This window comes from Tachyglossus aculeatus, chromosome 6 (genome assembly GCF_015852505.1).
Source record: "Tachyglossus aculeatus isolate mTacAcu1 chromosome 6, mTacAcu1.pri, whole genome shotgun sequence".
Taxonomy (NCBI): Eukaryota; Metazoa; Chordata; class Mammalia; order Monotremata; family Tachyglossidae; genus Tachyglossus; species Tachyglossus aculeatus.
The window spans coordinates 34,908,639-34,919,607 of record NC_052071.1 but is presented as its reverse complement, the minus strand read 5'-3'; the positions used below and the strand labels follow the sequence as shown (position 1 = coordinate 34,919,607).

The following is a 10,969-nucleotide window of genomic DNA, read 5'->3' as shown; positions in this document are numbered from 1 at the left end:
TCCGACCGGGCTTGGACCGGACTCCGACGGGAGGCTCCGACGGGCATCTCCGAACGGCTCCGAAGGGCATCTCCCAACGGCTCCCAAAGGGCCCCGGACCGGCCTCGCTCATCAACTCCCCGAGGTGAGGAGGCCCGGGGATGGGGGGCGGGAGGGGCAGGCTCTCCGGGGTCCTTAGAGCCCCCCGGGGCGAGGCCGGCGGTCGTCTAAGCCCAGCAGTCCCCAGGTTCGGGCCATCCATCTCCCCGGACCCCTTTGGGTCCCAGGGACTCACACTCTCCCTCCCCAGGATCTCAGGGCGATCCATTAAAGGGAGGTCCCCGTCCCCTCCCTGGGCTCGGTAGAGATCTCTGGGAGGGGAAGGAGGGGAGACCAGAGGGCACAATCTCCCCCCCAACCCCGCCCCCCGAAATGAGTCTCCCCGCATCTCCGCGCTTGGCGGTCAGGGCCGCCAAATGAGTCGCCCCGCCTCGGTCAGGGCCGGGCCGAGGGGGTGGCAGAGCGGGCGATCGCCTCCCGCTCCCTCACCTGCGTCCGCGGGGCCGTGATCTAGGTGTGAAGGTTGAGGCAGGTGGAGCCGTACGCCCGCGTCTCGCCGGGTCGGTCCGAGTGACGCGTGTGACATTGCCGGTCGGCTCCTCCCCAGCTGAAAATGTGGATGGTTTGCCCGCTCGCCCCCTCCCTCCACGGCCTCCCCCTTCTCCCGTGGGTTGCATTTCACCTACCCGGTTGGGGGGAGCCTCTCCCGCCTCCGATCCGCCCACACACGGAGAACTGCTCAGACTCCGGAGGGAGATGTCCGGGGACATAGAGGGCCTGGCCTCAGCTCCTCCTGAGCTTCCTTATCGTCGGGTACGTTCCACAGCCCAAAATGCCCCTCATTCCTCCCTCCTTCCCCTCCTCTTCTGGGCTGTAGGGTCTCCCCTGGGACGCCAGTCTCTCCAACCGGCGCATCCCTGACGGTGACCTCTGACCTCACACCCGACCGAGTCCCGTACCTCCTTCCGACCGGAGAGGGTAACAGCCGGGATCGGGATTGCGTACGGCCCTGCTTCTGTCACTGCCTCGCCTGGTCTCTCTCTCTCTCTCTCGCTGCCTCTCCTTTCCTCCACGTCTCTCCGTCCGTCTCTGAATCTCTCTCTGGGTTCCTCATGCGCATGCGTAGGGACGTCTGAGACTCCCACAAACAGACACACATGCTATCACTCCCCTGGGCCCTCTCTGCACATTAGTTTATCCTTCCTCCCGGTCCAAATGAGTGCCTGTAGCCCAGTTGCCATGGTGACGGCTCCATTACAGGTATCGGGCTGCTTCTGAGGGGTTAGTGATGATTTCCTGTCGTGTCCCCCCCCTCCTTTCTGGCCAGGGGAGGGGACAAGGGGACGGGAGTTCGCTAACCGGATTCCTTTCCATGTGGATTCCTAACCCCCCAGTCCCTCCGCTTCCCCCGGGAGGGGCCCCCGGCCCTCGGTCCCAGCCCCCTGACCTGGCCTGACCCGGGGCTGCCCGCGATGCCGTTTGGCTGCCTGGGCCTCCGCCACGACAAAAACTACAACAGCGAGAGCGACATCGCCGACAAGTATGAGATGGGGGCACTGCTGCGGGCGTGAGTGTCAGGGTGGGGTCGCCGCGGCGGCTCGAGGGGGGTGGGATGGGAGCGTTGGGGGAGTCCAGGCCGCGGGCCCAGGCCGCAGGGAGGGGATGAGGCCGGGGCCACCCGGGCCGGGCTGCGGGAATCGCTGCTGGGACCAGGAGGCCGCAGCGGGAGGGATGGAGGGAAGGAGAGAGGGAGGGAGGGAGGGCGCTCAGAAAGGTCACGGGATCGGGGGAGGCTGCAGGGAAGTAGGTCTTGGCGGGGAGGGACTGTGGGGTCGGGGCCGCGGGGAGCACCGACCGGGCCGGCTAGGGAGGGCCGGACGGAGCTGTGGCGGGACTCGGGGCAGACCTGCCCGCCCGCCTGCCTCCCTCCCTCCCCTCCCAGGAAGGAGTTCTGCGAATTGTGCGTGGCCCGGGAGCGCCGGACGGAACGCCTCTATGTCTGCAAGAAATTTTTGAAGAGAGATGGGCGGCAGGTGCGCCGGGCAGCCCGCAACGAGATCCTCATCCTCAAGATGTGAGCCGGGCCGCTAAGGAGCCGGGGGAACTGGAGATGAGGGGTCTCGGGCGGAGGGGGCGGGTTCAGGCCTTCCGACGGTGGTCTTGACCCCGAGTCTCCTCCTCAGGGTGAATCACCCCAACATCTTGCAACTCATCGACACCTTTGAGACGCGCAAGGAGTTTTATATCATCCAGGAACTGTGAGCCCCCTGCATCCCCGCCCCGCTCCCTTCCCAGACCCCCTGCCCGCTCCGAGCTTCCGCAGATCCATCCGTCGTCCGTCTGAATCTCCCGTGACCCAAGTGGCCACCTCCTCGGCTGGCCCGGGCGGGAGCTCACCCGAGGAGGAAGCCGAACCTGTCTAGGCCCGGGGTCATTCTGGGGGTCGCTAGCGGTTGGCCCCTTAAAAGGATGACTGGAGCGAGGGATGTCTCCGCCCCGTGTTTCCAGGGCCACGGGGGGAGACGTGTTTGATTGGATCCTGGAGCAGGGCTCCTACACGGAGCGCGATGCAGCCGGCGTGGTGCGGCAGGTGCTGGAAGCCCTCGCTTACCTGCACGGTCTGCGCATCGTGCACCGCAACATCAAGGTGACCGGCGGGGCGGGAGGGACAGGGCGGGTCCCCCCCGCCCCGGCCCCCCTGAATTCATCTCCGGCCTCCCCCTCCACTCTTCCAGCTGGAGAACTTGATGTATTACTCCCAGAACAGCCACTCCAAGGTGATGCTCAGAGACTTCTACCTGTCCCGCTTCGAGAGCGGAGCCCTCACGGAGCCCTGCGGCACCCCCGAGTACCTGGGTGAGTGCGTCCGCCGGGGCGGGGATGGGGCTCGGGTCCGGAGCTCATTCCCGCAGGTCATCGTCAATCGTATTTATCATCAATCGTATTTATTGAGCGCTTAATGTGTGCAGAGCACTGTACTGAGCGCTTGGGAAGTACAAATTGGCAACGTATAGAGACAGTCCCTACCCAACAGTGGGCTCACAGTCAGGTATGTGAGGGCTTCCGCTCACTCCCAAATCCAGATCCCTGGCTCAATCGATGGTATTTATTGAGCGCTTACTGTGTGCGGGGCACTACCCTAACCGTACAGCCTGAGTCGGTAGACATATTCCCTGCCCACAAGGAGCTTACAGGGTCGAGGGGGTGACAGACGTGAATATAAATCAATAAAGCGTGGCTACGTATGTCAGCGCGGTGGGTCTCTCCCCTCAGCCCCCGAAGTTGTCGCGCGGCAACGATACGGCCGCCCCATCGACTGCTGGGCCGTTGGGGTCATCATGTTCATCCTGTGAGTAACGTGCGTCTCCCCGAGCCTGCCTCATTCATTCATTCAGTCGTATTTCTCGAGCGCTTACCGTGTGCAGAGCACTGTACTAAGCGCTTGGGAAGTGCAAGTCGGCGACATATGGAGACGGTCCCTACCCGACGACGGGCTCACAGTCTAGAAGGGGGAGACAGACAACGAAACGAAACATGTGGACAGGTGTCAAGTCGTCAGAGCAAACAGAATTAAAGCTAGAGGCACATCGTTAACAAAATAAATAGAATAGTAAATATGTACAAGTAAAATAGAGTAGTAAATCTGTACCAGCATGTATACAGGTGCTGTGGGGAGGGGAAGGAGGTAGGGCGGGGGGGATCGGGAGAGGAAGGATGGGGCTCAGTTTGGGAAGGCCTTCTGGAGGAGGTGAGCTCTCAGTAGGGCTTTGAAGGGAGGAAGAGAGCGAGCTTGGCGGATGTGCGGAGGGAGGGCATTCCGGGCCAGGGGGAGGACGTGGGCCGGGGGTCGACGGCAGGACAGGCGAGAAGGAGGCCCGGTGAGGAGGTGAGTGGCGGCAGAGGAGCGGAGGGTGCGGGCTGGGCTGGAGAAGGAGAGAAGGGAGGTGAGGTAGGAGGGGATTTCGATTTCCCCCTGGAGCCTGACCCCTGCCTCCCTGGATTCTCCTCCCCTTCCACCGGCCAAGGCCTCCTCCCCTTGTCTCCGGGACCCAGGCTGCCGATTGATCCCAGGTCCCCCCCTCCGCCCCCCGCCGACTCCCCCGCTGGAGACCTCCCGGCTCTCAGACCACTGCGACCTGCTGATCCACGGGTGGGCTCTCCTGGGGGACCCCTGACCCCTGGGACTGCCCTCTGCCCCTTAGGCTGTCTGGGAATCCCCCTTTCTACGACGAGCAGGAGGAGGAGGGGGGCGGCGGCAGCAGCAGCAACCGCGCCGTCTTCCGCAAGATCCTGGCAGGAGACTACAGCTTTGACCCCCTGTACTGGGGAGACATCTCCCCTGCAGGTACCCCTTACCCGTCCACGATCCTGACCCCAACTGCCCCCTCCCAATCCCCTAACTCTGCCCCGCCCCTTTGATCACTCCCTTTCCCACCGCAGCTAAGAAGCTGGTGATGAGGCTCATGGAGATCGATCAGGACCAACGCATCACGGCCCAGGAAGCGCTCGGCCATGTCTGGTGGGGAAGGCCGGAGGGGCCTGGAGGGGATTGGGGTGGGGGAGCGCCCGCAGGGATGACCAGGTGGACGGGAGGGCCGGGACGAGAGGGTCGCCAGAGCCGGGCGGGTCCTGACAGACGCCCCCCCTAACCCTTCCCCCAGGATCTCGGGGAACATGGCAGCTGAGAAGAACCTGCGGGAAGGTGTGTGCGCCCAGATCCAGAAGAATTTCGCCAAAGCCAAATGGCAGGTAGGGCCTGTGGAGGAGGTGGCATCTTCCATACCCTCCTTCGGGGGTGGCAAGACCTGTGGAGGAGAAAGAGGAAGCTCTCACTCGCCTCCCCCCCTACCCCCACCACCAACTGCCCTATTTCTAGGCACTGAGGACTGGAAATGGGCCCTTTTTCTCCTTTATGATGATAATGATGGCATTTGTGAAGCACTTACTATGTGCACAGCACTGTTCTAAGCGCTGGGGAGGATACAAGGTGATCAGGTTGTCCCACGGGGGGCTCACCGTCTTCACCCCCATTTTACAGATGAGGTAACTGAGGCACAGAGTTTTCTCCCTTATGATAATAATGATGGCATTTGTGAAGCACTTACTATGTGCAAAGCACTGTCTAAGCGCTGGGGAGGATACAAGGTGATCAGGTTGTCCCACGGGGGGCTCACCGTCTTCACCCCCATTTTACAGATGAGGTAACTGAGGCACAGAGTTTTCTCCCTTATGATAATAATGATGGCATTTGTGAAGCACTTACTATGTGCAAAGCACTGTTCTAAGCACTGGGGAGGATACAAGGTGATCAGGTTGTCCCACGGGGGGCTCACCGTCTTCACCCCCATTTTACAGATGAGGTAACTGAGGCACAGAGTTTTCTCCTTTATGATAATAATGATGGCATTTGTGAAGCACTTGCTATGTGCACAGCACTGTTCTAAGCGCTGGGGAGGATACAAGGTGATCAGGTTGTCCCACGGGGGGCTCACCGTCTTCACCCCCGTTTTACAGATGAGGTAACTGAGGCCCAGAGAAGTGACTTGCCCGAGGTCACACAGCTGACAGTTGGCCGAGATGGGATTTGAACCCATGACCTCTGACACTCAAGCCCATGCTCTTTCCACTGAGTCATGCTGCTTCTCAATGGGATACACCATGGTGATATCTGTTACCAGGGGGTCAAACACCGTTCTGAGTGCTGGGGTAGAGACAAGTTAATCGGGTCAGACGCAGTCCCCGTTCCGCACGGGGTTCACAGCCTAAGTAGGAGGGGGAACGGGTATTGAATCCCCATTTTACAGCTGAGGAAACTGAGGCTCAGAGAAGTTAAAGGACTGGCCCGAAGTCACACAGCAGGCAAGTGGCGGAGCCAGGGTTAGAATCATCATCATCATCATCATCATCAATCGTATTTATTGAACGCTTACTATGTGCAGAGCACTGTACTAAGCGCTTGGGAAGTACAAATTGGCAACATATAGAGACAGTCCCTACCCAACAGTGGGCTCACAGTCTAAAAGGGGGAGACAGAGAACAAAACCAAACATACTAACAAAATAAAATAAATAGAATAGATATGTACAAACAAATTAAATAAATAGAGTTTAAAAATATATATATATATATGTACAAACATATATACATATATACAGGTGCTGTGGGGAAGGGAAGGAGGTAAGATGGGGGGATGGAGAGGGGGACGAGGGGGAGAGGAAGGAAGGGGCTCAGTCTGGGAAGGCCTCCTGGAGGAGGTGAGCTCTCAGCAGGGCCTTGAAGGGAGGAAGAGAGCTAGCTTGGCGGATGGGCAGAGGGAGCAGGGCATTCCAGGCCCGGGGGATGACGTGGGCCGGGGGTCGATGGCGGGACAGGCGAGAGCGAGGTACGGTGAGGAGATCAGTGGCGGAGGAGCGGAGGGTGCGGGCTGGGCTGGACAAGGAGAGAAGGGAGGTGAGGGAGGAGGGGGGCGAGGGGATGGACTGCCTTGAAGCCCAGGGGGAGGAGTTTCTGCCCGATGCGCAGATTGATTGGTAGCCACTGGAGATTTTTGAGGAGGGGAGTGATATGCCCATAGCGTTTCTGGACAAAGATAATTCGGGCAGCAGCATGAAGTATGGATTGAAGTGGAGAGAGACACGAGGATGGGAGATCAGAGAGAAGGCTGATGCAGTAGTCCAGACGGGATAGGATGAGAATCCAGGTCCACGGGCTCCCACACCCTTGCTCCCTTCACTAGGCTCCGTTGCTCTCTCCAGCTGCGCCCCCAGTTCCCAGCATTGGTTTTGACCCATTTCTTGGGGCTCCAGTGTCCTTGGAGTTCCCTTCCTGAGCTTTGTTTTCCCCAGCCGGCTCCCTTCCTCACCTGCTTCCCCCCCCTCAATTCCAGAAAGCGATCCGTGTGACGACCTTCATGCAGCGACTCCGCGTCCCCGAGCCGGGGAGCCGGCTTCCCGTGACCCCTCGCAGCGCCATGAGCGTCGCCCACCAGGTCACGGTGGAGGCTGAGGGGGGGGACCGGGTTGAGCCGGGGGACCGGGAGAGTGGGCAGGAGGCCTCCGAGGACTGATGCTGTTTGCTGTCTTTCTCCCGATCCCCCTTCTCGAGAGCCCAACCCCTTCCCCCTGCCACGGTTTCCCGAGGGGGACTGGAACCCCCGAGCCAAGATGAAGGACAAACGGATATCCCACCCCGCGGAAACAAAAAACAAGACAAACCCCAGGGCGGTTCTCTCCTCACCCTCGGATTCCCCACTCTGACCCTGGTTGAGAATCGACAATTTGTCTCAGCCCCCGGTAACTGAGCCCACTGTTGGATAGGGACCGTCTCTATATGTTGCCAACTTGTACTTCCCAAGCGCTTCGTACAGTGCTCTGCACACAGTAAGCACTCAATAAATACGATTGATTGAAAGAGGGTCCGTTCCCTCGGACCCTCCCTGGTGGGGCTAGTTCTTCTACATGCCCTCCCCCCCGAAATCCCCACACTTTACTCCCCTGTGCCTCCTGGCAGATCCGCTTAATACAGTGCTCTGCACACGGTAAGCGCTCAATAAATGCGATTGATTGATTGATCCGGGAGGTGAAGGATCACGGTCAGGTCCGTGAACTGGGCGGAAAAGCTTCTATCCCCAGGACCCCAGGCCGGGAAGAGGGAGGGGAAGGGTGGCTGACGAAGAGGAAAGGAAGGGAAAGAGGAGGAGGAGGAGGTTCTGGTTATCGATTGAGTGGTTCACATCCCTCCCCTTCAGTTCCCTTAGAAGCCACCCAGAAGGCCTCAGTGGAATGGAGCCGGTTTGCCCCCCTCAATCAATCAATCAATCGTATTTATTGAGCGCTTACTGTGTGCAAAGCACTGTACTAAGCGCTTGGGAAATACAAGTTGGCAACCTATATATGTTCCCCCTCCTACTTAGACTGTGAACCCCGTGCGGGACGGGAACTGTGTCTGACCCGATTAACTTGTCTCTACCCCTCCCCACCGTCGCCGGGCCTGCCTTCGGATGTGGGGCCAAGTGGGGCCGCCCCGCCGTCCCCAGCTCCCCTGACCCCGTGCCCACCACCCCAGCGGGCTACGCATGCCAACACCTGCAGCATGCCACCCCCAGCACCTGTCCCGGCTCCTCCCTCCTGCCCCCGCCCCGCCACTACAGCTTTCCTCCGTCCCCCGAACCTGGGTCAGGAGTAGAAATAAAGTCCTTTATCCGCATTTTTCTCTTGGTGTGGATCTCTGCTCTTGGGTTTGGTCCCTAGAGGAGGGGGAGGAGGCAGGGGAGCATTCATTCAATCGTATTTATTGAGCGCTTACTGTGTGCAGGGCACTGTACTAAGCACAGGTCTAACGGGAGGAGCCCGGGGGGAAGATTAGGAAGCAGCTGGGATGTCAGCCTACCTCCGCTGGTCCTGTGCTGGGAGAGACATCGGATGGCTTTCCGATGGGCTTCTAGACTGTGAGCCCGCTGTTGGGTAGGGACTGTCTCTATATGTTGCCAACTTGGACTTCCCAAGCGCCTAGTACAGTGCTCTGCACACAGTAAGCGCTCGATAAATACGATTGATTGATTTCCTCTTTCTAGCCGTGGCTCTCCGGCCCATCCTTGGCATCTCCCGGTGCCCGTGTCTTTCTGCCTCGCTCTGAGCCTGCTGTTGGGTAGGGACCGTCTCTATATGTTGCCAGCTTGTACTTCCCAAGCGCTTAGTCCAGTGCTCTGCACACAGTAAGCGCTCAATAAATACTTAAATACTTAAATGAATGAATGAATGAATGTGTTCTCCTCCGGCAACGCTTCCGCTTCTTCTTTCCCTCTGTCTCGGCCTCTCTCCTCACCCGTCCCTCTGCGTCTCCGGGTCCTGCCCCTCCCTTTGTTTCTCCTTCTCCCTCTCCGTCGTCCCTCTGGTCCTGGGGCATTCATTCATTCATTCATTCAATCGTATTTATTGAGTGCTTACTGTGTGCAGAGCAATGGATTAAGCTCTTGGGAAGTACAAATTGGCAACATTCATTCAATCAATAGTATTTATTGACAGCTTACTGTGTGCAGAGCACTGTACTAAGCACTTGGGAAGTACAAGTTGGCAACATATAGAGACGGTCCCTACCCAACAGCGGGCTCACAGTCTAGAAGGGGCAGAGACTGAATGAATGTATGTGTTCTCCTCCGGCCACAGCTTTGTCTTTCCAGCTGCCTCTCGGCCTCTCTCCTCGCCCGTCCCTCTGCGTCTCCAGGTCCTGCCCCTGCCTTTGTTTCTCCTTCTCCCTCTCCGTCATCCCTCTGGTCCCGGGGCAGAGACTGTCTCTCCCTTTGTCCCCGGCCCAGTTTGGTGCCTTCCCCTCGGTCTGGGGTCCCTCTGTGTGTCGGGGCAGGGCGTAGACTGTGAGCCCACTGTTGGGTAGGGACTCTCCCTATATGTTGCCAACTTGTACTTCCCAAGCGCTTGTACAGTGCTCTGCACACAGTAAGCGCTCAATAAATACGATTGATTGAGCGTCTAGATGTTGCCAACTTGGACTTCCCAAGCTCTTAGTGCAGTGCTCTGCACACAGTCAGCGCTCAATAAATACGATTGAGTGAATGACCTCGGCCTCGTGTGAGCCCACGGTTGGGTAGGGACTGTCTCTATATGTTGCCAACTTGAACTTCCCAAGCGCTTAGTCCAGTGCTCTGCACACAGTAGGCGCTTAATAAATATGATTGATTGATTGACTGAGTGTCTAGATGTTGCCAACTTGGACTTCCCAAGTGCTTAGTGCAGTGGTCTGCACACAGTCAGCACTCAATAAATACGATTGAATGAATGACCTCAGCCTCGCGTGAGCCCACGGTTGGGTAGGGACTGTCTCTATATGTTGCCAACTTGTACTTCCCAAGTGCTTAGTCCACTGCTCTGCACACAGTAAGCGCTTAATAAATATGATTGATTGATTGACTGAGTGTCTAGATGTTGCCAACTTGGACTTCCCAAGCGCTTAGTGCAGTGCTCTGCACACAGTCAGCGCTCAATAAATACGATTAGTGAATGGCCTCGTGTGAGCCCACTGTTGGGTAGGGACTGTCTCTCTATGCTGCCAACTTGGACTTCCCAATTGCTTAGTGCGGTGCTCTGCACACAGTAAGCACTCAATAAATACGACTGATTGATTGAGTGTCTAGATGTTGCCAACTTGGACTTCCCAGGCGCTTAGTGCGGTGCTCTGCACACAGTCAGCGCTCAATAAATACGATCGAATGAATGACCTCGGCCTCGTGTGAGCCCACTGTTGGGTAGGGACAGTCTCTATACGTTGCCAACTTGTACTTCCCAAGCGCTTAGTCCAGTGCTCTGCACACAGTCAGCGCTCAATAAATACGATCGAATGAATGACCTCGGCCTCGTGTGAGCCCACTGTTGGGTAGGGACAGTCTCTATACGTTGCCAACTTGTACTTCCCAAGCGCTCAGTCCAGTGCTCTGCACACAGTCAGCGCTCAATAAATACGATCGAATGAATGACCTCGGGCTCGTGAGAGCCCACGGTTGGGTAGGGACCGTCTCTATACGTTGCCAACTTGTACTTCCCAAGCGCTTAGTACAGCGCTCTGCACATCTTTTAGACTGTGAGCCCACTGTTGGGTAGGGACTGTCTCTATATGTTGCCAACTTGGACTTCCCAAGCGCTTAGTGCAGTGCTCTGCACACAGTCAGCGCTCAATAAAGACGACTGATTGATGGATTGATCCCCGTCCCCCCCCTACGCGGGCCCAGCGGCGGCCACGTGCTCCCAGCAACTGCCAGAGCCCCGGCGGACTACAACTCCCGGCATGCCCCGCTCGGCCCGGGCCGCTTCCATCCCTCCTGAGGGGACGGGGGGGGACGGGGTGCTTCCCCCGCTCCGCTCCTCCCTCTGGGTGCCCGTTTGGGGGTGGCAAGACCTCCCTGAAACTGTAAAAACGTTTT

At 58.3% G+C, this 10,969-nt stretch overlaps 1 protein-coding gene across 2 annotated transcripts; it reads left to right on the top strand.

Annotated features, from left to right (window-relative positions):
- LOC119929799 (caM kinase-like vesicle-associated protein) lies at positions 1-7,878 on the top strand. Of its 2 annotated transcripts, XM_038748085.1 has the most exons (12): positions 1-124; positions 917-1,017; positions 1,426-1,606; positions 1,982-2,113; positions 2,223-2,297; positions 2,548-2,686; positions 2,775-2,895; positions 3,313-3,388; positions 4,242-4,384; positions 4,480-4,558; positions 4,701-4,788; positions 6,926-7,105. In XM_038748085.1, exons 3-12 carry the CDS (start codon positions 1,512-1,514, stop codon positions 7,103-7,105), a joined length of 1,128 nt encoding a protein of 375 aa, XP_038604013.1. In that variant the 5' UTR covers positions 1-124; positions 917-1,017; positions 1,426-1,511. The 2 variants fall into 2 exon arrangements, with proteins under 2 accessions (XP_038604013.1, XP_038604012.1); XM_038748084.1 differs by lacking the exons at positions 1-124; positions 917-1,017 and having other exon boundaries at positions 1,391-1,579; positions 6,926-7,878.
- Positions 7,879-10,969: the final 3,091 nt, after the last annotated feature.

What these genes read in the sequence shown, in the direction of transcription:
- LOC119929799 (XM_038748085.1), top strand. Translation starts at nt 1,512, where the DNA reads ATGCCGTTTGGCTGCCTGGGCCTCCGCCACGACAAAAACTACAACAGC. An exon ending in GGGGTCATCATGTTCATCCT is followed by an intron (nt 3,389 to 4,241) that starts GTGAGTAACGTG and finishes TCTGCCCCTTAG; the next exon opens with GCTGTCTGGGAATCCCCCTT. An exon ending in TCGCCAAAGCCAAATGGCAG is followed by an intron (nt 4,789 to 6,925) that starts GTAGGGCCTGTG and finishes CCTCAATTCCAG; the next exon opens with AAAGCGATCCGTGTGACGAC.